Below are 26,913 nucleotides of genomic sequence, written 5' to 3'. Positions count from 1 at the left end.
CAAATGTCCACCTCTTTTCCCTCTTTTTGCAAAGGTTGTTTAAAAATGAAAATGGGTTATAAATGTAAAGAAAGAAAAGGGGAGGATGAGACAGATTTATATAATCAATCCCAACAATAGCTAGTATATATTGAGAATATGCCTCACATAATCTATCCATTTTATTGAAATACAGCCATGTCATTTATTTAAATATTGTGCATGTCTGCTTTCACACCATAACTTCAGAATTGTGTAGTTGTGAAAGAGATTGTGCGGCTTGCAAACCCTAAAATATTTATTTTCTGACTCTATCAGAAAAAGTTTTTCAGCCTCTGGGTGGGTTATTAATTCCTTAAGCATCTCTGTCCCTGGCAAAAGCCACAGCTGTCAGATGGCCCTCTACACAGCTGTAGCTACACAGCCACAGCTCTTTCCAAATTGTAACTATCTCTTCCCTTTCCCCTTTAGGTCTACGGGTAGTTCCCACTATTGCTATCCCTGGGATGTGTCTCCATATTTTGCTACTTTCCTTTAGCCCTGTGCTCACTTAATCCCTTCAAGTTTCCTAATTTATCCAGTTAGAGTGGGCTATGTGTTTCTTTTTGAGACTCTGCTTGCATGCCTAATATATTCACAGCTAGAGGCAGTGAAACAAACAAGAAAATGAGCGAAACCAAATATAATTGCTTTTACTAAGGGTCTTATGATGTGATGATGATGACAAGGGAGGGGTAGAGATAAAACAGAATAAAATTAAGACTGAGATAGGTACAATAAGAGAGGCTGATGCACATGTGTGCTGGAGCCAAATAGAAGGGAAAGACCAAATAGTTGAATTCTAGAGGGAAGGCTTCATTGAAGAAGTGGCATTTGAGCTGAACCTTGAGCGATAGGTTAGTTTTAAAGACTATACATTTTTTGGAAATGAGAATTACAGATAAGTGAAGGACATAAGATTTTGGGGGAAAATAAATAAAAATTTCCAGTCTTTAGCGAAACACTTGGTAAAGTACTCTGGACATTATCTTATTTTAGTAGCAAAATGACCCTATGACATTGTAGTTGCTGCTATTATCTCATTAGCTGATAAGGCAAGGGAGGGTTTTTAAAATTAAGTAACTTGCCCATAATTTACAGCTTGAGAGGGAAGAGTAAGGATCCTGACCCAGGCTCTTCATCCTTAGGGAGGTAACAAAGCACTATTGTGTTGCAGTGTTGGTCTAGGACTGATTTTGCTACAGTGTCATCATGTATGTGAGGGTAAGGAGCAGAAATAAAGCTGAAAAGGTTGGTTTTAACCATTTGTTGAAGCAACTCCCACAGTGTCTGAAAGATTTTAGGCTATATTCCACAAGCAGAGGGAGGCCAGTGAGGCTTTTTGTGCAGAACGACATGATGATCGGCGTTGTGTGCTTAAGGAATTATGCTCTGGCAGAGGTGTTTAGAATGGATTGGGCTTGTAAAGGGGCAGTAGCAATGGTCTAGGTAGTGCACAGAAAGGGTTTGGACTAAGATGACATCAGTGGGATTTTAAAGGACAGAGTGGACACCATGGATATGTTGATGGGTCAGAGGAATTTGTTATTTCAGGCTTAGCTGGGTGGTGACTGGAAGGTAGTGATATCATTAACAGAGGTGGGGAACAGAGGAACAAGAGCAGGTTTCAGAAGAAAGATAACGAATCTAACCTGAAATATGTGAAGCTAGAAATACAGTGGGAAATTTCCACTTCCAGAGAAATTTCTAATTCCCCCCCTCCCCCATTTGGAGATGGGAGTGGAGTCCTGACGTATGTTCTAGACTCTAGATTGTTGGTATGAGAGTTTGATAACTAAACATATCTATGACAGGAATGAGAAAGGTGTTAAGCGATGGGGAAAGTTGAAAAACAGCAGGAAAGACTTGCTTTGTGGAGATTGACTCCCTGGAGGGGTCATGGATAGGCTTCAGGAGGCCCCCGGTATCCTGCGAAATTGTAGGCAAAATTGTGTGGTTATAATGTTCCATAATCTGAAATTCCTAAAGCTCACCATGACCCTGAAAAAGTTAAGAGTTCTCATTTAAAGGTGGACAGAAGAGGAGGGATCGGCTTTTGGAGTTCATCACAAAAGACAAAGGAGGCCAGAGTTTGAAGAAGGAAGGAAAGAGAGGCAGTTAGCAGGGTTGGTTATGGCAGACAAGTTGAGGAAGAAGGCAGCTGTTGAATTTGGTGATTGGAAACTCTTTAGTGGCCTTTAAGAAAGTAATGCCAGTATAGTGGTTGAGGTGGAAGTCTTGGTGCAAGGCAGAGTGAGAGTTTTATTTTCTCCCACTTTATCCCCATTCCTTTACTCAAGCCCAAAACCAAATAAATTTTCACTATGTTTCTTCTTCACTGTTTGTCCCCACTCCAAGTGCCATCATGGATTTTTACAAGTCGGATCCAGGCTCTGATTTAGTCTAGGAAATTATTCATTTCCTGGACTCTGCCAGATATGGTAGATTAAATTTGGGCAGTATCCTACTCCCAGGAACACAATGACAAGTCCTTTATTATGGTGTATTGATTCCATTAACTTTATTTTTGCTATCCTGGGGCTGATCCGATGTGTGTATATTCCCTTTAAGCACTAACTGTATAATTTAAATACATTTATAAGTCTATGAGTGTTTGCATTTACTTTTTTAATGCTTCCCTTCAGTAGGAAAGGGCGGAAATGGGGTTGGAGTGTGGGTGAATATGTGTGCACTAAATAGATTTCTCTTGGTGTCATGGTTCTGGGGCTAGATTTTATGAAACGCATTTATCCTTTTCCCTCTAGGGCTACGTAGTTAGTACTTTCCAAGAGCCTCGGACTTTGTTAAGTACACAAGGACTCTTATATTCACTGGATGTGGATATGCTACACTTAAACTTAGAGCTGGCTGGGCTTTAACACTTCTCAGTACCTTCTGGCTTATATCATAGGCTAGTTATGAGACCGCGATAACGCTTTGAAACGAGTACTGAGGCCAAACAGACGTGAGACACGTGCGCTACTAACTTTCTTCCGGGAGATGCGGCTTTGTAACGCCCGGATCGATTTTCATCCTTCTCCGCCCCGCCCCTCCTTGGCCGCGGACGGTTAGAAACCCGGTCAATAACCTTACTGGAAGAACGCAACTTAACCAGCTAAGGACGCAGGTCGGCGATCTGAAAGGCTTTTGGGGAGGAGCAGGGGTGGGGCATGACCTAGCACACGGCAGCGCCGCCGATTGGCGGCGGAGGAGGTTGTGCCCTCAGGGCGGCAGCCGATTGGCTGCGGGAGGAATGACATCTTCAAAAGTTGAGCAAATAGCCCTCCTCTCCCGCCCGGCGTCCCAATTTCTCTCCGAATTCTGAGCCTACCCGTCCAGGCTTCCTAAACTCGGAGGAGGAGGAGGTGGTCCAGTCGGCGCCCCCGAGCGGAAGAGGTGAGGAGGGGAGCCGGAAGAGGGCCGAGCAGAGGGGCGGCTGGACTTACCTGCGGGACGCGCTTGGAGATCCCGACTAGGGCTGCGGCGCGGAGGCGGGCGAGCGAGGCGGCTTTCCCTGGCTCGGCGCCGCGGGGCGGCCCCGGGGGCTCGGCTGACCCGGCCGGGGCTGGGCGGGGCGTGGCGGAGGACGTGGCGCGCCTTTGGGCCTCCGAGCCAGGCCTCGTTAACGAGTGCCTCCATGCGAGCAAGGCGGGGAGGGCAGTCGGCACCACTTCGGAATTTCTGAATAGGAAGGGCAGAGGAATGGCAATCCCAGTCTCTTCGGTGGAGGGAAACAGTTGCCAGGGAGTACGGGATTGGGGTAGAAGATGCAGAAAGAACGCCCTGTTTATTCCAACATTGTATGCCCGGTTGGGCGGGCTGGCTGCGGAGAATGGTGATGGATATTGTGGGGCCTAACATCTGCACCCCTCTGGGAGCCGTGACGGGTTTACCTGTCCCTTAAAATGACCTTTTAAACTCCTGCCTGCTTAGCCAATCTCTGACCAAAACCTCAACCTGGCCACAGCTAATGTGCAATTATAATAATACTCTCATTACTTGCAATAAAGGTACTACACTAAAGCAAAATGTTAAAAATGGGGGCGGGTGTATGGGAACATTCTTTTGCATGATCCTTCTGTAAACCTACAATTTCTCTAATAAAACAAAACAAAACAAAAAAACTTCTCACTCTGGTCATCTTGGCCTGGCCATTCTCTCTGAGGCCCCCCCAAAAATTGCTACTTCCTGTCCAGACTAACAGAAAGGAGAGATGAGAGATGAGAGAGAGAGGGAGAAGTTGAAGAAAGGGCCCCTTGGGCTCGAGTTTTTTCAGAAAAATATTAAGTGTGGAATTATGAAGACCTTATCACAGTGTGACGAATTGGAATGAAGGCAGTGTCTTCTGTTAGTGGCTCTGGTCGTGCTCAGCTTGGAGAAGTAACAGGCATGGAGGCTCTTTTTACTTTTAATATTTTCTGAGTCCTTACTGTGAGCCCAGCAGTATTCTCAGCACTTTATATATGTTAGCTCAATTCAATCTCACAATAGCCCTGAATGGTAGGTATTAATGTGACTCCCATTTTGCAGGTGAGGCACAGAGAGGTTAAGTCACATAGCATATTAGTCCACCAAAGGGGTGCTGATGCAAAGTGCCAGGAAGCTTTTGGCTTTTATAATGGGGGTTTAATTGGGGGTAAAAGTTTACAGTTCCAAGGCCAAATCAAGGCATCAACAGAGATGCTTTCTCACCAGTCAGCTACCGTTTTTCCCAGTGTGTTGCCATGTGGTGAAGCAAGATGGCTGACTCAGGGAGGTTCTAGCCTTTTCTGACTTTCCTCTCTCAGGCTCATCTGCTCTGCTTTCTTCCTTATTTCACCTGCAAGCTGGCATAGAGATTGTTTCTTAGCGTTTCCTCTCACTCCTGGAATAGGGCTTGTTTCTTTCTGGGCCTTCAATATCAATCTGTCATTCTGCACGCTTCCTGATTTCAGCTGTAAGGTATCAGGCAAAACTGGTTCATCTTTCCCTGGGGCCTCAGATGTTTCAGGCTTCTCCTTTCTGTCACATGGCAGGATAAAAAATGACAGAGCTCTCTCTTCCTGTGTGTGTGTCTGTCCGTGTGAATCCGTTTATATTAGAACCACTAAGGGGGCGGGAACTCAGCCTGAGTCACGCCTAACTGATGTGGTCTCATCGAAAAGGCCTAAAAGTAATCTTAACAGGTAATCTAATCAAAGGTCCCTCAACTGGATTTATTATAATCAAAGGGAATCACACCCAGAGGAATAGTTCTGTTTAAAAACGCAATCTTTCTCTTTTGGGAATCATAAATAATCTCAAACTGCCACACAATTTGTACCTGCTGAGGTATGAACCTGAGCCATTTGTGGAGGAGAGGAGCTGGTATTCCTTTGAGGTATTCATTTCTTGTTGCATGCCTTTCTCCAAAGTGTTTTTCAGTGTCTTGTTTCCCTGGTTAGTGTATTTTAGCTGGGTGTCTGTAAGTCAGAGTATGTATATATGTTCTAAAATTCTAGTGCTGCTTTTGTAATCCACATTGCCCAAGTTACTACAATGCTTAATGGGGTCAAAATATTAGATCTGAAAGGGACTTTACATGTAGTCTGGTCTTGATGAAAAAACTGAGGTCAAGAAAAGGAATCCCACAGCTAGTTATATGGCTCAACTCTTAGGTCGGACTTTTCTTACCACTTGATGTTACATTTCATAACATTCAGTGGTCTATGAGGTCTTGGCAGAAAATTGATCTTTCGAGGAGACCTGAATCCCTATCCTCCTTCATGTGTCTTATTTTGTTTTTGCTGCCTCATTGGTCTTTTTGATGTTCATTAAATTTGCCTGCTTTTTTTCCTTTCTAAAAACATTTATTGAGAGTCTACTATGTACCAGTCATTGAGAATACAGAGATGAATAAAATAAAATTTCTACCCTCTAATAATTTACAGTTCAGCAAAGATACCAATAAGTAAGCAGATAAGTGTTTTGGAGTAGACTCCAAATTCAGCACTAACTTTGCATTCCATCTTGGTGAGATTAAATCCGTGGGTCTTATGTCTTTGGATAGCTTTGAGTAGGTGAGGTAGGCTTGGGAAAATAAGAATATTCTTAGACGAGATTAATTAATGATAATAAGTGATCAAAGTCTACTTCTTTTTTCCCTTTACTTTCTGGTAAATATTTTATAAAGGTCTTAAAGTGGAAGGATTAAAAAATGTACTGAAGCAATAGGAAATGAAGTTGTGGAGGCTAGTGTTGCTGCATGCCTGAGCTAGTTCTAGCAAGCCTTGGCGTTGAGAGGGATTTGGATTAGTTCTAGGCTATCACCAGGTGCTCTTTAATTCTGGAACTCTTTGGACCTCTCCTGGAATATTCTAACTTGGAAACCAAGTATGTAGTATGGACCAAAATGCTGAGCCATTAAGCTGCCCACACATATTAATAAACATTATGACTTCCTGGGAAACCATGGCTTTTTAAATATACTTGCATTTTGCAAATGAACTGGAAGGATGGATATAAATAATTTAAATTTCTCATCCATTAACTTATTTCCTTTATTATGAATTCAGATCAAAGCTACTTGAACTTATCCTTAGTCTCTGAATATCTAATCAGGATGTATGCCTGATTACAAATAATTTGGCATCAAGAAATCTTCCTGTGTGATTTAATAGCTTCAGGTTGAAATCACTGAAATAAGTTATAGTAGAATTATTTTAAAGAGCTAAACTATAAGGACAAAGAACACGTTTCTGACTGTAAAGGCTGGAAATGGAACATTGGGCCTTAATCTCTTTGGTAATGAATTTGTAAGCCTTTATGTATGTTCCAGTGAAAGACACAGAAATTAGGAAGGGCTATGGCTAACCTTTTTGTACTTAAACTCTTGTATTGTACATTGTTCTGGTTGGGTATGTGGTTTGTGAGTTAAAAATGTTCTCTGGCTGGGTCAATTCCCTGGGAAGGTTTAAAAGGAGAGTTTTTGTTATTGGATGGAGGAACAATAGTTCTGACCTCAACGTTCTTCATCTACCTGCTCCATTCCCTCATGAGAACGTGCAAGTCAAATACACTATTTTATAGCATAGGTACTTGTCTTACATCCCCAGGGCCACTGTACCAAAGTACCACAGATAAGTTGGCTTAAACAACAGAAATTTATTGTCTCACAGTTCCTGGAGGCTAGAAGTACGAATCAGGTGTAGCAGGGCCTTGCTTCCTCCGAAGTCTAGGGTTCTGGCAGTGGCAGGAATTCCATTCTGTTCCTTGGCTTGTGGCATAACTCAATCTCTGCCTCCATCACATGGCTTGCTGGCTGGCTGGCTGGCTGCCTGTCTGTCTCTCTTTCTCTCTGTGTGTTCAGTTTCCTCTGTTTATAAGGACATTAATCATATTGGATTAAGGCCCACCCTAATCCAGTTTGGTCTCAACTAATACTTTCTTTAAAGATCCTATTTCCAAACAGGACCACATTCATACATTCATGGGACTAGGGGTTAGGACTTGAATATACGTTTTTGTAGAAAACAATTCAATGCATAATAGTAGTAGACAAGATGGCAGCGAAGAGTTTAATTGAGTTATGGTTAAGTTATGTCAGGACAGCAGACTGTATTTTTTTTATTTTTTATTTCTCTCCCCCTCCCCCCCCAGTTGTCTCCTTTCTGTGTCCATTCACTGTACTTCTGTGACTGCTTCTATCCTTACCAGCCGCACCGGAAATCTCTGTTTCTTTTTGTTGCGTCATCTTGTTGTGTCAGCTCTCTGTGTATGCGGCATCATTCTTGGGCAGGCTGTACTTTCTTTTGTGCTGGGCGGCTCTCCTTATGGGGTGCACTCCTTGCGCGTGGGACTCACCTACTCAGGGGACACCCCCGCGTGGCAGGGCACTCCTTGCGTGCATCAGCACTGCGCATGCGCCAGCTCCACACGGGTTAAGGGGGCCCGGGGTTTGAACTGCGGACCTCCCATGTGGTAGGCCCTATCCATTGGGCCAAGTCCGCTTCCCCAGACTGTATTTTTATGACTCATTCATAAAAGCTTGGAAAATGTTTTTGATGATTCATGGAAAATCCCTTATCTCCCTAAGCCTCACCTTCTTCATTTGTAATATTAGGTTTTAGATTATGTTCTTTCAGGTCCATTCTGACTCTAATATCTAGTTATAATCAATAATTGATAATTTGCCATTAGATTTAAAAATCAATTTTATTGCTACATCTTAATAAAGCATGCAATCCATCTAAAGTGTACAATCAATGGTATTTCATATAATCATGTAGTTGTGCATTCATTACTTCAATCATTATTAGATTTTGATTGAGATGTTTAATTAGATAAAACTAGTCCATCCTGTTCCTGTTTGACCTCATAAATATGTGCAGGGACTGGATTGCTGCTTCTTTATATCTTTACCTGACACTATACTATACACCTAAAGTGCCTCCAAAATATTTTCCTGAATTAAAAAAAGCAGATACAAAGCACCTTTCCCATAATTAATAGGTGAAAGATTCCAATTTGATAAATTTATCAAGACATTGTCTAAGTTTTATTATATTTTTATTTAAATATTAGAAAATATTCATGCTGGAAACAAATGACTAGTTACTGTTACATAAATATATGAAATTGTACAGAAGACCATCTGAAAGGACCTTCCCATCCACATACGAGATCCTCTGGCCTGTGTGTGAATTTTCCTCTGCTATAACTTGTTAAGACTACATCTCTGAAAGTTTGCTTTGGCTCTTTCATGTGATTAAGGATAAAAATGTGCTTATTGACCATGGGCATCACCTGGTCACCGGTAGAAAATGGTGGGGTGTGTATAGAGTGCCGAGTTCTGTTTTTATCCGTTTTCTCTTGAAAAGAATAGAAAATACCGTAACATTTAAATATGTTTCCCTACCTGTTTCTCACGTGTACACTGCAAAGATAGGTAATTAGTAAAGTAAAAAAAAATTCTTCTCTGCCTTGAGAAGTAAAGTGTTAGCACGTAGTATATTCTCCTTTGGCTACCGAGGGCATCCACCACTGATTGTCTTCCTGTCTCAGCACATCTGTGGGCAACTCACTATAACGTCCCCATTAATTTTAGAAACATCTCAAATTCCTCATCAACACTAGGTGAATCAAACCATGTACTTTTAAGGCTATTTTTGTTTTACAAAAACAGAGAAGAAATATTTTAAATTTCATTTCTGTAATATTTCAAACACGACCCTTAATGGGTTGAAGGGAGAACTGATTGGAATTCGGTTAGGGGAAGGGTCCTGTACCCCACCCCTGCCTATGGGACACCTCTCTTCTGGTTTTCTTCTTTTTTCTTTATCTTACTCCTCCTTATTCTCCCTAGCTCTTTCTTTTTCCTTGAATTTCTTCTCTTGCTCCTTGCTTCCACAGTCCCCTGCTGTGTGCTACTGCTGTCGACAGTGCCTAGCACTGTCACGTGACCTCAGGAGAGCTGGAGGGTAAGCCAGGAGTCTCCCTGCCCTGCGTTGCTGAAGGCTTGGTCAGAAATGCACATTGGGTGTACCGCCTGAGGTTTAGAACAGACCACAAAATCCACCACAGTCCACCTGGGCTAGACAACTGCAGAAATCCTCAGTGCTAGGTTTTGATGACCTTAAAATCAAATGAATGGTGGGCTGGGAAAGTTTTATGCTGAGACTGAGTTTTAAGATTCCAGTGGTTACTAATACAGTAATTCTTCCTGTAATGAAATCTTTTTTGTAAACGCTAAGAAACCTAGAGATTTCCTTGTCAGGGACTCAGGCGATTTTCCCTGGAACACAGGGAAGGGTGGGGAGAGGCATGCCACGCTGGGGGGACAGCAGGTCATTTACTGTAACTTATAGCCGGTGCTGACACCGAATGGATCTGATAGCTTTTTGAAGCAAGAGCTGGCAGGAGTAACAGAATGCATCAGATCGACATGGTGTGGATCTGTAGCTTTGACAAAGAAGAGGAAATTCAAGTGTTAAATTTTAATCTGGCAAGCCTGCTTCTGCTTGGAAGCAACAGTTCCTGGTCACAGACTCCAGTTCAGTTTCTTCATCCATAATATGGGGATAATAATATTAATAAGATTTTCGTAAGGAGGAAATGAAATATCTGTAAAGTGTCCAGCAGAGTGCTTTGCATATAATGTTGAATCAGTGGTAACTATTGTTATATTTGTTTAAAAACAAAAGTTACAGAAATTATGATTTAAGAAATCCTTACCCAAAAATGAAAGTGAAAGTAGCATAGTTTTCAAATGAACCACTGGAAGTTCTGTTCTGGCTGTTTCTTTCCTAGTTCCCATAGAAAGGCTGCCTTTGCATATATATATATATATATATATATATATATATATATATATATATATGTATGTATGTATGTATGTATGCATTACCTGTGTGTGTGTGTGTCCTGTGCTGCCACAAAGGAGGTGGGGAGAAAGAGGAGTGATTGTCACTTAGTGAGCTGAGGTTGTGGTTACAAATCAAGCTTGGGCTCAGGGGAGGAATTGTTCAGGAATAAGAGAGATTAAGTGATCTGAACATGTTCTCTTGTGTTAGGGCCAAGAATTGCGATTCAGGCTCTAGTTGCATGGTCATCTGTGAGTACATGCTGGAGATCCCTGCTGGAGAGAGAGAACCATTTTTGAATGTATGTGTGTGCTTAAAGGAATCACTGCCCTTGGAGTTGGTTATATATAAGAGCATAGGAATTCAAGTTCTGTGGGACATTGCAGTTTTTCCTTTGACCAGGGGAGACTGAATGTTAGGGGCTTAGGCTTGGGTTTAATGTAATCTCTTCAAAAACAAAATTTATACATAAAACCAAAAGTTGCAATATATAGCAGTCTTTTACTGATATGATGACCATCTATATTTTTACCCAGGTAAAATGAGCCTGAACTCCTCTGTCTCAGCAAGTTCTTTTGCTGTGTGTAGCTTTTCCCTGCCATCCCCCGCCACCACCCCCCAGCTAAAGCCTTCTGATCTGGACTCTTTGCTGATTGCTCTCATCTGAGTCTTTTGAGACATCCTATAAATTTATTTTCAGGGTGCTAAATTGTTGTTTGCCCCCAAGAAAAGCACATGTATGCTCAACTGTTTGATTTCCATGTATAATCTCTGAGGTTGGTCTGATTTGAGATTGGCAGTTTGATGTAATAGAAATGTGTTTCATAAAAGTTGTGCTATATTCTAGCAGTAGTTCGCTATGAAATGTGTGTAACCGTTTGAAGAGGGATAGAATACTGTTAGATTTTAGTGCTTTGAAAATTCACGTTAAATTTACTATGCAATGGACACGTAATAAGCCCTTCATAAATATTTCCTGATTGGATCAATGAATGTAGTTATGCAATTTGAAATAGCAGTTACAAAACTTGTTGAGGCAGATTGGGGCTTAATATAATGGTGGATAATGTGGTAGGGAGAAGAAACCCAGTATGTTCAGAGCACCATGTAGGAACCATGAGAGTGAGTGAAGTCGTCTCAGGGGTCTCAGATGGGGGCAGGGTGGTTGAGGGCATTGCTAGGGAGAGGTTTTTCTGTTTGTTTTGTTTGCTTAAATTTTCCCATCTGTTGGGGACCAATGCTTTTTAAAATTTTTAAACAAATTAATTTTATTGATACATATTAATAAAGCATACAATTTATCCAAAGTATATAATCAATGGTATTTGGTATAATCACATATTTGTACATTTATCACTTCAATCATTATCAGAGCATTTTCATTATTTCAATAATAATAATAATTATAAACAAAAACCAGACCAAAAAAACATGAAAATTCTTCACCTCAATCTATGTTTCCCCTGCAGTACATTGCTGCTATTTCTGGTGATTCTGCAAAATTATTTATTAAGCATTTTTATTGAGGTACATGCACATACCATACAATCTACCCAAAGTGTATAATCAGTAGGTTTTAGTATAATCACAATGTCATGCATTCATCACCACAAAAAATTTTAGAACCATTTCATTACTCCAAAAAGAAAACTTCCATATCCCTTAGCAGGCTTTCCCCAGCTCTACATAACCACTAATCTAATTTCATCTTTATAAGTTGATTTATATTTACATCTTATATAAATAGAATCATACAATATGTTAAACAGTATTTTTAGTTCATAGTAACACAGTCATATAGCATTTGTCCTTTTGTTTCTGGCTCACTTCACTCAACACAATGGGGGACCAATACTTTTGTAAAATTCAGTAATAGTGGATTCCTAGAAAAATGATCATATGCTATAGAGATTTCTCAATGCTTACATATTTCATTGCGGACCAGTGAAAAACCATTCAAATCGGCAGCCCATCCTCGGTGTGGGTTACAAACCACACAGAATTTGGTCACAGGTGAAGCTGGAAGGAGGTTGGCGCTAGACTGGGAAGAATCTTGTTCACCATTCTAAGGATTTCAGACTTATAATATGCTGTCAGAATTGGAACCAGGTTGAAAGACCTGCTTTCTGTTATCTTCCTGGATTTGCAGTGTAGATTAACTTATTTAAAACTTCGTAGTGAATAGATACTTGACTAAAACATATAATAAAACTTATTTCAGCTTAGCATTTATTGGTTGGTGTCATATAGTTGCTCCGTACTTCTCTATTAAATACCTCTGTTTTGGAAACTTGGGTTTGTTTGGATAAAGAAATACTTTTCTAGGTTTGCCCAGCCCTCTTCTATATCTCAAATTCATTATCATATGAGTTGGTTGTATTTTACAGCAGATTTCTAAGGAGACCAGAACTGATGTGTAAGCCTGCCTGTTTTTTGTTGGCCTGCTCTTCTGTGTTATCTTTATAGTCACCAGGTTTCAAGATGCTGCGAGTTCACAGGACCAAACCGAGCAGGCTGGTGGTCAGCTTCTCTAAAAGATTCCACCACAAAGCTGTGATGGCCCTACGGCGGGAGGATGTGAACGCGTGGGAGAGAAGGGCACCTCTAGCTCCCAGGCATGTCAAAAGCATCACCAACCTGGGATATAAGGTCTTAATACAGCCTTCAAATCGGAGGGCCATTCATGATAAGGTGATTGTTTTCTAATTCTTGAAATAGGTGGGAATAAAATGAATTTGTGTATGAAAATTAAGGAGCATCTGAGCAAGAGAAAAACTAATAATACCCTAGGGCAATAGTCCTTTTACCATGGTTTTACTGGATTTCTAGTTAATATCCTCACTTTGGTCTAGAATTCAGCTATAAAGTGTTATTTTCCCCCAAGTCCATGTTTTTTTCAGCTCAGGAATAAAGGAACTGCTTTTAGAAAGAGATGATATCCTAGTTATTGTCTCCATGTGACAACTGTGATTCTGATCACTGGGAAGACAAAGGTAAATAAGACACCATCCTTGCCCTTAGGGAACCATTAGTTTAATTGAATTTATTCCTCAGAGTTTCCTTGCCAGCTGCAGTGTGCAGGCCTTTATGCTTCAAAATAGTCTTAGGAGATAGATTCAACTTTTATTCCTACTTTAGAGATACAAATATATACGTGCTCTTTTCCTGAACCCAAAATTCAAATAACTTAGTAATTTATTAATGAATATCAATGATAATAATTATTATTGTCATTTACTATCCAATAAAGCTCATTATCTTTGAATTCTGTGATAATATTCAGATATTCAGTCTGCTTTTTCAAACTGATTAATTAGGCCCTAAACATCCCTTTGCTTTCCTGACTCCATATTTCTATATATGCCTTCATTGTCTCTCACAGATGTTACAAGCTTGTATTTCCCATCTCTGTCTCACCAAATCCTACCCAGCCTTTTTGGTTAATTTAAATTGGCATGTTTCCTTGATCATCCCGCCTGGGAATTATCTCAATCAATGTCCATTAAACTTCTATATAACTTAGATTCTGCTGACCTTTCAAATTCTGCCTTGTTTCACTATATTCCTAACTTCTTTACTATATATTGTGAGCTTCTTTACAGGAGATATATCGTCTATCTTTCTTTGTGTCTTATCTTCTCTTTAGCATGGCACATTGTACAGAGTAGGACAGTAATAAGTACAAACTGAGCCCAAATAAATGAAAGGTAAATGCTACAGCTGTGTCTTATAATTTAAAAATATAACTGAGTAGTGAATTACTATTTAGAATTTGTTGTTTCAGTACATTGTTGGCAAAAAATATATATTTCACAAGTGTATTGAACTGTTCTTATATATGAGTGTGTGCTGCATTTTCTTTTCTCATTTTTGACTATAAAAATCAAACATGATGTTGGAAGTAGTTGTATTATTTGTACCAATCCATGCAGATTTTTATTCCTCCAAAGGAGTATGCCTTGTTTGCCATCCCTATATATGAGTCATATGAACACATCAAATCAGGAGAATAATCTTTAATCAAAATTACATTCCCAGGAATATGTCAAAGCTGGTGGTATTCTTCAGGAAGATATTTCTGAAGCTTGTCTAATTTTGGGAGTTAAGAGAGCCCCAGAGGAAAAATTAATGCCCAAGAAGACTTATGCATTCTTCTCCCATACTATAAAAGCTCAGGAAGCCAATATGGGCTTGTTGGATGAGATTCTAAAACAGGTAACTAGTGACCAATATTCATAAATGTTACAGAATATAATACATTTTACTTTTAACTCTCAAGTGGAGTTTTTGTTTTCTTCCAGCATCTACGAAATGTATCATATTATTCACATCAGTGGGAAGAGAGGCCTGCAAATTAGTGTTCATGAACAGTTCTGCTGCTTTTTAGGTCACTTCTGCTATACAAGTTTGGAGTTTGTAATAAGAGGAACCAAATATCTTTCATTCATTTTATATTCTGAAATGAAAAGAATGCTAAAAGCGTATTTTCGCCAAGTGGCTGTCAATTCATAAGGCCAATATTTCAGGTGTTCTCAGTTAGAATTTTACAGCTGAAAAGAACTTCAGGATCGTATAATAATCCACTGCTCTATTTTTTTAAGATGGGGTCCAGAGAGTGGAAGTGACTTGGCTGAGGTTACATAGCTCTGTGGTGCCAGAACTGGGCTGGAAACTATTTTTACATTTTTTTAAACTTTCACAAGGGCAAAAAGCGTTATCTGGGATGTAAATACTGTGGCAAAGCTAGGCGCTGTTTCAAATATAAAGATATGCATTCAACAAATACTTAGTACCTGCAATGTGTCTGACCATGTTCAGTCCAATGAAATAGGAAAAAAGTAAAATACCCCTGTCTTCACAGGGTTTACATGCTAGTGGGAGGAGGCAGATGATAAATAAGTAAGACATCTTGTTTGTCACTTGGTGATTAGTGTAATGAAGATAAATGTATAGCAGTAGAAAAGGTGTGCTGGGCACTAGAGGAAGTGGGAATTCTAGTTTAAATAGGGTGGTTAGGGAGGACCTCATTGAGAAACTGGCATTTGAGCAAAGATCTGAAGGAGGTAAGGACCATGCTATATCCCTCTGGGGAAGAGTGGTCCAAGCAGAGTCTTCCAAGTAGTTCAAAGGCCTGAAGGTCTTTTGATTGGAGAGTTAGAGTAGATCATGCTCCAAAAAGCTTATTCTGCGTGCTGTGTGGAGAGTAATTGAGAGGAGGAGAGCCAAACTGGTAAGGAGACTGTTGTTAGGCTAGGCTAATCTAGACTCCAAAATAATGGTGGCTTGCCCCAGGCTGGTAAAAATGGGAATTGTGATAAATGGAAAAATCCTGGGTATATCTGAGAGATTTGATCCTGTAAGATTCATGGATGAAACAAATGTGGCATATGAGAAAAAGCGGTGTCAGGTAGGACTCTACAGTTTTGGCTTGAGCAACTGGAAAGAAGTTGTCATAGATGGAGGTGAGGAGACTGCAAGAGGAGGGGGTGTGGTTGGAAAGATGGGGAGTAGGGTTTAGGGGGAGTCTGAGATGTCCATTAAACAATCAAGTAGAGATGCTCAGTGGCCCATTGGGTATGAGTCTGAAGATCAGGAGGTCAGCCTGAGCTAGCAGTGTGCGTTTTGTAGTTGTCAGAGACTAGAAGTACTTAAAGCCATGGGACTGGATGAGTTTAGGAAATGAATGTAGATAGGGAGTCCACAGTCCAAGTCCTGGGGTAAGGAAGTTAGAGTATTAAAAATTAGACTAGAAACTTAAAGTACATTGATAGAGTTCACAAACAAAGCAATGAAGGAAAATACACTATATGTAGAATTATAGAATACTTGCCTGTTAAAATATGTCAGCCGGTGGAAACTGTTAATTTGCAGTGCTTCTGGTGAACAGAGTAAAAAAGTAATTAATGGAAATAATGTTAAGGGAAGAATGTTTCCCCTTAAGCAAATAAACACTTTCAAAGTACTTTAGAACCATTTTTTTGTTATATGAACTTTTGTTCATCACAGCAAAATTAATAAAAACAGACTCAGCAGGATTGCTTTTTGGCAGTATTTTGTTACCAATTACTTAGAGCTGGGTGAATATTAAGCAACATTCTTAAATTTATGCACGTGGTAAAAATTGTATTAGCTTTGAGGAAGTGAAATGACTATTTAAAACATTCTGTTGTGGAATTTAAGAGAAGTTCAATTATTTGAGTATAGAGAGGCCAGGACTCAGGAATGATTTTGAGAAGGAAAAATGGTTTATTGACGGCCGGCCGGACTCGGGAGCTTTCAGTTTGAATGGACTCGGGAGCTTTCAGTTTGAATCCCGAGCCCTGAACAAGATTTTCAAACGTCTTTTATACAGAGAGGAAAGGCCAAATGGTCCCTTTGTTTCAGTTCTCAATAGGCTTCAATTAGCATATATCTCTTCCACATCTTAGGTAAGCTTTTAGCATGGACTCCAGACATTCTAGATAAGCCTTGGTTTTTGCATTTCCCCTAAATACTTAAAGTTTATAGCCCTTGCATTGTTAAACATTTCCTGGGACTGGAGCCGCTGTCACTGTCCCTAAGGGCAGGACTGCAGCCTCTTACCGTTCTACACCCACAAGTCAAACAACTTAGTTATCTCTGAAGAGACACAGAGCCTTCCACCCATAGCCCACATCATTCCCCCCTTTTGCCAAAGTTTACTTGCTAAGCTTTGGCATAATTATTGTTGGAGCTATGAGGTGGATGGCTGTTTGTTGTCTTGATTGATTATTTATCAGTCTTTAGTACAGCATCCAGGACTGTTTTTAGAAGTTTAGAACTTTTCATTCTGGACAGCAGAATCTTGGGCAGGGGCCTCCTGCAGTTATTCTGCTGCCACTGACACTCACGTGGATTTCCAGTCAGGTTCCAGATCCATCTATTACTTTTATTTTACTCTTAAAGAGTTTACACCTTTAATTTAAAAGGGGTGCTGAAGGGAGACGATCTCTTTTCTGTAACTGCTTCCTGCTGGCCATGGGCTGTAGTCATTGCCTAATAAGGTGTAAAACTCTTTAATTTATTCTAACTGAAGGAAGATGGATCTGGCATTCTGTACGAAGTTGGATGAAGTTTTCATATGGTTAGTAAGATGTTCACTCTGAAAGAAACAAACTTAATTAAAAATTTGGAATACCTGTTTTTAAAAGAGGACACATTGGATTACAGAGGTAGACAAGGTTAAGGAATGATGGCATTCCTTAAAAGCTGGTGGGAACAGCATATATATTCTTTTTTAAGTTATCCATCTTTAGAGAGAAATTGCAACAGACACTTAGCTTTGTCTGAAGACACATTCCAAGCTGTTCAATGATTGACACTCATTCGCTCTGTCAGATGCTCCTGGTGAACTGGCACTCCTTGGGCAACTGGCTTCACTCAGGATTAGAACACTAATTTGGAAATACTCTTAGTTTTCACCTGTGGGAGTGATCAGAACTACAGAATAAAGATTTTTACACCTTGGTTTTCATTGTACAATTTCTAGCAAATTTGACTTGTTCAATAGGTGACTCACCATCAGCAAGCAAGCCTCACTTTTGCTACACAGCAGAGTACAGCAGAATATAGAAGTTGACTGAGACTGGCTGAGACTGCCACCTTATTCTATAGACATGTTATTAACTGTTTAGAAATGATTTTACCAGGAATTTAACATGTCTAATATACTTCTGCACTTGATCCAAAATAGAAAAGATAACATTACAATTATTAGGCATATATTTAGTACAGGATAAAAGTACAGCACTTAATATTAACTAATGTATTACTTAATGCATAAGGATTCAGAGTTGCAATTATTAGTTTTGATTTTCAGGTTTGTAATACTTTACATGTTATCTCTCCATGAGAGCAGGCCATAATGCCAATTGTGTTTAAGTTTCACTTACAGTATCCTGGTATCATGGCTCCACTTAGCATGTTCTTCAACGCAGTGAGCAAGTTGCAGCATCCTTCATCTTAGAGAGATTTTCCAGTATTCCACTAGCCTGGTGCATAGTGCTCTCTGGCACTATGAAACAGTGCCAGTCTGGAGGCGATATCCATTGTACACTTGGCTGTACTGAGTCATTATTGGCTGCTGCAGGAGCTTGAAACTGCAATGTAGTTTCCATCAACTTCAGGAGCAGAACCAGAGACTGATATAGCACATATTTTAATTGAGGGGTCAGTGACCAGCCTAGCCAATAACTCACATGGAGAGGCCACCTGTAATGTATTCAAGGCCTGGTTTGAATGCACAAGAGTTTGACAATGTTAAAATTTATTCCTTATTTTTATATATATTTTAAACAACTTAATGCAACACATATATCAAATGACTGTTTACTTACATAATTTTACTATGAAGATAACAGTAGGTACTTTACTTTAGTAATAGAGGAAAAATATTATTTTTCATTGTTAGAATGAAAACAGAATATTTCCAATAGAATCAAGACAACTTTTTATTACCATTTACTTAAATGTGTACTTTGCAGTGGCCTTCAGACAGGTTTATTATCATGAAGTTATTTCTGCTACCAATACCAATCTAAGTTTTTTTAGTTAACAATGACTTCTACAACTAGAACTATTTAAACATTTTCAGTTTGGAAGATGTTTTACAAACTCTTTATAATTGACTATAACCGCATTGACTAGACACCTCATGTTTAAATAAACTTACTAAATTACAATTACCAATGAAAGAAATTTACTCTTTATTTAAGAGAGCATATCTACAATCTTTTTCCTTTAGCCTAATTTCACCAATGTGAACTTACAATTTTCATTACTCTAAAGATTTCGTACATAATGTTAATTTAGTTTATAAATTAACTATGGGAGATTACACTCAAGTTAAATAAAATTGAAACCATAATAGTTTATGCAAGGAATGTTCTCTTTTTCCCTTACAGGAAGCTAAAAACTTCTTTTCTTTAAGTTATGAAAATTATTAAATTAAAAGCATACTGACTACCAGGTTTTAAAACACATTACACAATTACTTAATTTTTTAAATCATAACCCAGGAAAGATCTCTCCATAGTTTTTATGGACTTTCCTTTACTTACTGAAATTTGTTAATAGAGCCACTAATTACCTTTATTTTGTTGGAAAGAAATCTTCTGGAAGAAAATAAGGCTCACCAGATTGTGGAGAAGAAAATAATTTATTCTCAATCTTGCAAGAAGGGTTGCAGAGCCAGATATGGCTGGTGCCACGAACAAAAAAAAATGACACAATTTATACCCCTAAGCCTAGCATGCAAGCTCTTCCTGTTTTTCCATAGATTGGATACTTCAGAAGTTACAGTTTATCTGAGATTTAACTTTCCCACGCAAAAGTTTGATTTAACTGCTTCCTCTATCACATTCCAACCATTTTAGTTTTTACCTGCTCCCCCCTTTGTCAAATAAGGAATAGAATTTAGTGCTGAAATGGCACGGACTTAGTTAGCTCCTTCTTGGGCATCCTTCCACTGCCCATAGGACTGGCCTAAACTGGTCTCCTCCACTGCTGTCCAACCCAGGAGTGGGAGACTGAGGCAGCAGGCCGCCAGGTTACATCAACATTTTTCTTATGTGAAAATTAACCTAATCTTTGTGTGTTTTTTTTTGCAATTTATGGCTGACAAAGGTTTAAACTGGGAAATTACCAGGCAAACTGATTCTTAATTCCCTAGCCTAGTAGATAGGTTTAATCTGCCACACCTAGTCTTGCCTTAAAAGCTCTTGGAAAGAGGAGGCCCTTTTCCAATTGTTTCCATAATCAGATTTCTATGACTTTTTCATCCTGCTTAGTTTAATTTGGGCTTTAAGAATATTTATAAATATAACTGCATATTTAATTTTTAACAATTTGAATAGACCTCTTTTAAGAATTTTTATTTGTTAATTTGATATTATCCTGATGTATGAAGACATACATTGAGCTTTTTTTTTTAAATGGGCAGACACAAAGAGTTAGACACAAACACAACTCATTGATATTACTTATAATTTGCATTATTTTATATACTGTTTAGCTTAATTAATTAGGGGTCCAGAAATACATATTACTTATATAACTGCATATTTAACCTCAACAATTTGAGCAAATAGGCAGACATGAATAGTTTGACACAACAACATGACTTTAGTTACTTTCAACTTTTCAAAGACTTTTGAAACTCTTCTTAATTTGCACTATGACCATGCAGTTTACCACAAGAATTTTCTTTCTTACTTAATGGATTGTAATAACCAAAATGTTCTCAATGCCTTAGCACCATTTTGTTTTAGAACTTTATATTTTACTTTGAAATTAGCAGAATTTTGGATAAGCAACAAGATTAATTTTATATATATTTGCTGAGGCTATTTGAAGCCTCAGGGAGACAGACTGCTTTCTCTCATGAATTGCCACTCTTAGGAACACTGACCGTCAAGGCAGGAGACTTCTCCCCCTCCACCCCCCTTTTTGATTTTGGAGATAATAAAACTCCAGTGGTCATTTAACCTTATTCCATCAGGCAGCCATTTATTTAGGTTACACTTGAATTCATGAGAGAAAGGGTTACTAATACCAGGAGAGGAGACAGTGATGTCCCAGCTCTTCTCAATTATGAAATAATCATAGGCAAAGGCAAAGGGTGAGGTTAGGCTTGAAGTAACCATAAACAAAGGAAAGGTTAGTTTAGAATTTACACTTAAATAATAGTTTCAGGTTAAATTCACCCAGCTATAATTTCAGTTATTGTCTTTCCACTGTTTTATAATATAAATGCATTTATAAATGATTTTAACTCTTCGTTACAGTTTTTATTAATTTTTTTAAAAACCTATTAATTTTATAACACCTTTAAATACCTTTCATTCAACTTATAACATATTAAATGAACTTAACCATTACTTTAATTTTTCCTTTAAAGTAAAAGAATAAATCTCTTGCAGTTAGTTTGAAATAAAAAGCTACTTTTCAGGATTTGATTTCTAGAACATAAATGTTCTTTTAAAAGAGGTAAGACTCTTCTTTAAACACTGAGGAAATGATGAGGTTAAAGCACAAGAAGCTATTGATAAAAGATTTTCTTTGTATATTGATCTTACTCAATTTTAATCATAAAAATTTTCCTTCCACAAACCTTCTACACTTTCAGTATTCATTCAGGTTCTGTCCCACACACTACTCTTTCGAATAATCAATCATTTTATCTTAGGACAAAATCATCTTCTGTTTACTTAACAATAAAAACACACTCCATATATCCCACATACTAAGTTACCAGGCAAACTTCTTACAACATATAATTGCCATTAATACTAAACAAGCTTGTTAAAATAATGAACTTTTCTTCACTTTAAATACTTAGCATGTAATACCAGAAACAGTTTTTTTGGAAGCAAGTTGGCAGGGGAGATTGACTGCCGAATAAGTTTGTTATAAAATTGCCTTTTATTATTATTATTATCAATTCAGTTTTGTTAAATAATGACTTTCTGCAATCAGCCATTTAAATATCTTAATTTAAACAATGCTTTGTAAAACTTTTATAATTATTTATACCCTTAAGACAAATTTTACCTTCACTGAACACATTCTCTTACTTAAAGTTACTACAATACCTTCTAAGAACCTGAGCAGAAAGCAAAGGTATTTTGGCTTTGACACCCTAAGGAGGGAACTTTACTGCATTTATTCTGATTCTGCTTTTCACCTCCTTCACTTCCCCCCCTTCCAGGCAGTCGGGTGCACAACAAACAGAAATGCGGCTTATGAATAGAAGGGTGGACTCACTGGAAAGGGGCAGGCCGCTCCCCGCTTTCCAGCTTTCAGCCAAAATGGGCAGACAGAACCTACTCAAATTTGGCAACTCTCCCAGGGACCCAGCCACCCTGACTGGGACATTCCCAACAAACTTGGGTGCTTGGCGCGGACACAGATGACCTCCAAGCCCCGGCAAAGGGCCAGACCAGAGACAAGACAGCAGAGCATGGGGGGTGGGGTTGAATGGGACCTCACATATATATTTTTAATGTAATATTATTACAAAGTCAATAAAAAATAAAAAAATTAAAAAAAAAAAAAAAAAAAAAGACAGCAGAGCATGCACAAACATCTAGACTCCGCAAACAGCCAGACTCCTCAGCTTTTGCCCCAGAATCATTTCACTCCCTTGCCAATGGCAAGGGAGGGCTCCAGCTCAGCTGTAATTCCACTTTACATAAGGACACAATTCCAACACTAGCCTTGAGCTGACACAGACAGAAGCACAAAGGTCACTAATCTGAGCCACAAGTTTATATATTTATTTTCACCACGGCTGCCCCCACAGCCATCACAAACCTCAGAACACTTAACATTTGGTATAAAGCGAATTCATTCACAAATTAGCACCATAACAAAAGATTTCAGCTAGACTTTTCCACTGTTTAAACTTTACACCCAGACCAAGCTCCACCAGAAAAGCCGATCCATTTTCCTGTAACCAAGTTTTGTTTTCCTTAATCTAGACCAATTTCCAGGACATTAGGACTTGAACCTATAAATAGCCCTTCCTATTAAAATCGAGACTCCACTCCTTTAGTGGATATAAGACCAGTACCAGATTCTAACATGCAGTTAGACAAACCCAAAACACCAGGGCTTTTCCCCAGTTTTTCTCCTTTTCCCAAGCCTAGAGAGAACGGCTTCCCCCCAGCCTTCTGGGGCTACTAGGGTTCTCTCAGGAGGTGATCAGCCTCCCCTTCCTAGCAATTAAAGCTAGGGCCTTCCAGACTCTGCTCACCCGGGGAGTCTTACCTTCTTCCATGTTCGGAGTTCTTTTTCGTTCCCAGAATCTTTCTCTTCAGACCTTCCATTGCCCTTGATTTTTGTCGGGAAGATTCTGGTGGAGCCCACATCTTTTCTGGATTAAATTTAATCCAGGGGCGCCCAGATTTGGGGTTCACCCGAGTCCTCCCGGCTTCCTCGGGGATTTGGAAGGGGCAGCAAAATGCTACCGTCTCTGGCCTTCATTTATTGTCCCACCAGAGTCGCCAAAAATGTGGAATTTAAGAGAAGTTCAATTATTTGAGTATAGAGAGGCCAGGACTCAGGAATGATTTTGAGAAGGAAAAATGGTTTATTGACGGCCGGCCGGACTCGGGAGCTTTCTGTTTGAATCCCGAGCCCGGAACAAGATTTTCAAACCTCTTTTATACAGAGAGGAAAGGCCAAATGGTCCCTTTGTTTCAGTTCTCAATAGGCTTCAATTAGCATATATCTCTTCCACATCTTAGGTAAGCTTTTAGCATGGACTCCAGACATTCTAGATAAGCCTTGGTTTTTGCATTTCCCCTAAATACTTAAAGTTTATAGCCCTTGCATTGTTAAACATTTCCTGGGACTGGAGCCACTGTCACTGTCCCTAAGGGCAGGACTGCAGCCTCTTACCGTTCCACACCCACAAGTCAAACAACTTAGTTATCTCTGAAGAGACACAGAGCCTTCCACCCATAGCCCACATCAATTCTACAATTACACTGTTTTAGTAGCATTTGAGCATGAATTAATAAGGCTTTCCAGAGAGGAGGAAGTTTTCCAAGGAATGAGGAAGAACGAGGTTTTAGTGAAAGTGAGGAAGTAAAAAGCAGGCAGCATGTACTACTTACCTGTAAAAGCATGGCAACAGAGAGAGAGAGGGAGAGGGAGAGAGAGAGGGAGGGAGGGAGGGAGGGGGAGGGGCGGGGTGGGGTAGGGCAGAGAAGGGGAAAATGCTCTGTATTGAGAGGAAGTGGTGTTGGAATTGTTTTTTAAGGTGGAAGGACCTTTAGGTTAAGGGGAAAGAGCCAGTGTAAAGATGGAAAATGTAAGAAAGAGGCAATAATTGGAGAGTGTTCTTGGAGGACATGGAAAAAAGCTAGAATCTAGCTTACAGGAAGTTTCAGATAGGAGGGATCTATTTCCTTTGGACAGGAAGGAAGATGTGAGGATGAGTGGGGATGTAGATTAATTTTAGTTGGAAGTGGCAGAAAGTTCAAGGTAATCATTCATGTTATTTCATGACTCTCCTCAAGGGGCATTTAGCACCCATCTAGACCTATTCTTTCACATCTATACTGACTTAGTGGTTCCTGTAAACAATTTGTGACCTGGAATTTAAATAATTTCTTGTTCGTATATGTGCTCTACTCATTGAAATTAAGCTTAATGGGTTTGACTGGGAAACTTTTGATCCTTTCTTCAGGAAATCCGCCTTATTGATTATGAGAAGATGGTGGATCATAGAGGAATACGGGTAGTGGCATTTGGACAGTGGGCAGGCGTGGCAGGTAGGTACGCCAGGGCTTTTATATAATTCACTTTCTAAATTGCCTGAGGAATGACTGTATGTTCTCTTTTCAGGGGTGGGGTGGGGGAAATGAGAGTTTTTATTCTCATTTTATTATTAAAAATAAACAAGGGAGTATGATAAATATTAGAGGAATAGAATAAGGAGATATATCATTGAAATTATAATTTATTACAAAAATTAAAAAGAAAACAGAGCAGAGATAGGCTCTGACCTTGTAGGTCATCCAGTTTAGAAGGAGAAATTAATTTGGTGGTAAGGTATTTGAGAGCAGGAGGAAGGAAAAAGGAGAATGAGACAAAGGGCACAGGACCTGGAAAAAAATAGAGGAACAGTCTAGAAAGAACAAGAGCTAGAGTGTGATTTTTGTCCCATTTATTACTTTGAATCCTTCTAGTTGAGATACACCATTATATTATATATTTCTATATTAGATTAGACCGCTTTATGGTTAGGAAAGGGAAGATCATGATTTTGGCATTATTTGTTTGGTTTTGTTATGTGTGAGTAGAAGATTTTTCATTGTTTGTGTCATTGCTGTTTCATCTTGACAGATTTGCCTTTTGCCTCTTTAGGATTAATCTCTTACTAAATTAATTATGCAAAAAATAGAATTTATTGGAATCCTAGGGTACTTTAAAAAATAGCACTTTCTTTTTACCATTCACTCAAGTAAATTCTCACACATGTTGGGAAAGATTTAAAATAATGTCTACTTTTAGAAATGGATACTTTCAGAAAATCCATGAAATTATACTGTATTCCATCCCTTTGCCTCTGATAGTATAAAGAAATCTAAGTAAGCTTTTGAAACTCATAAAATTCTTTTCATTAAAAACCAATTCATTGTTTCTCATTTTGACCCCAACTTCATACCTTTCATCACCCAACACACTAATCAGCTGTATTAAAGTAACTGAAAATTTAATTTCTTAATGTGACAGGAGTAATAGAGAGCCCTCTGAAGACTATTCTTCTCAGGTCCTTTCAGGACTCACCAGATAAGGTGTTTTTGTTTTGTTTTGTTTTAAATTTGAAGATAATTAATGCATTAGAATTAGTTGATTCATTCAGAGGTCACCACATTCAGAGGGGAACCATATCTGAATAGGATATAGTTCTAATTCTTAGAGAGGTAAGAGTCTAGCTTAGTATACAGGCAAGTAAACACACAATTACAATATCAGTGTTATTTGCTATAAGAGGAACACTTAACTGGTCTTGGCTGTTAGGGAAGTTTCCTTAAGGAAGCACCTTCTAAGCTGAGCTCTGAAGACTATTCATGGAAGTGGGTGGGGAGTGGAGAGTAGAAGTCTGCAAAGCCCAGAGGAAGAGGGTAGGGAGGGAATTTTTTTTTTTCCTTATGCAGAACTTCTAATCTTTCCATATACATTTTTTAAACAAATTTAATTTTATTGATACATATTAATAAAGCATACAATTTATCGAAAGTGTATAATGGTATACTTTGGTATATTTGGTATAATCACATGGTTGTGCATTCATCACTCAGTCATCATTACAGCATTTCTGTTATTTCAATATTAATACTAAGAAACAAAAAACAGGGCGGCGGACTTGGCCCAGGGGTTAGGGCGTCTGTCTACCACATGGGAGGTCCGTGGTTCAAACCCTGCGTCTCCTTGACCCGTGTGGAGCTGGCCCATGTGCAGTGCTCATGCGCGCAAGGAGTTCCGTGCCACGCAGGAATGTCCCCCGCGTAGGGGAGCCCCATGCGCAAGGAGTGCACCCCGTAAGGAGAGCCGCCCAGTGCAAAAGAAAGTGCAGCCTGCCCAGGAATGGCACCGCACACACGGAGAGCTGACACAACAAGATGATGCAACAAAAAGAAACACAGATTCCCTTGCCGCTGACAACAACAGAAGCAGACAAAGAAGACGCAGCAAATAGACACAGAGAACAGACAACTGGAATGGGGAGGTGGGGAGGAGAAGGGGAGAGAAATAAATAAATAAATCTTTAAAAAAAAAAACAACAAAAAACAAATAACCAAGAAAATTCTTTACCCATTTATCTCTCTCTGCTTCCTCTGCTGTACGTAGCTGCTATTTCTGGATATTTTTGCACAATTATTTATTAAGCAGCTTTATTGAGATATATTCATATACCATACTGTCTATCCAAAGTGTATAATCAAGTGGCTTTTAATATAATTGCAATGTTGTGCATTCATCACCATAAAAAAATTTTAGAACAATTTCATTACTCCAAAAAGAAATCTCCATACCCTTTAACAGT

General features: G+C 39.1%; 1 protein-coding gene across 4 annotated transcripts in view; it reads left to right on the top strand.

The window, feature by feature from the left end:
• The first annotated feature begins 3,002 nt into the window (after positions 1 to 3,002).
• Positions 3,003 to 26,913, top strand: part of AASS (aminoadipate-semialdehyde synthase) — an 86,938-nt gene continuing 63,027 nt past the window's right edge. The window contains exons 1-4 of one of the 4 annotated variants that reach the window (XM_004483094.5): positions 3,003 to 3,414; positions 12,804 to 13,028; positions 14,376 to 14,552; positions 24,550 to 24,634. In XM_004483094.5, the coding sequence (XP_004483151.1) occupies positions 12,819 to 13,028; positions 14,376 to 14,552; positions 24,550 to 24,634 (472 nt within the window). In that variant the 5' untranslated portion in view covers positions 3,003 to 3,414; positions 12,804 to 12,818. The remainder of the gene's footprint in view (positions 3,415 to 12,803; positions 13,029 to 14,375; positions 14,553 to 24,549; positions 24,635 to 26,913) is intronic. The other 3 variants (XM_004483095.5, XM_058297300.2, XM_071215251.1) reach the window with 3 other exon arrangements.

The sequence above is a fragment of the Dasypus novemcinctus genome, chromosome 5 (genome assembly GCF_030445035.2).
Source record: "Dasypus novemcinctus isolate mDasNov1 chromosome 5, mDasNov1.1.hap2, whole genome shotgun sequence".
Lineage (NCBI taxonomy): Eukaryota > Metazoa > Chordata > Mammalia > Cingulata > Dasypodidae > Dasypus > Dasypus novemcinctus.
This window is presented reverse-complemented; position numbering and strand designations above follow the sequence as displayed.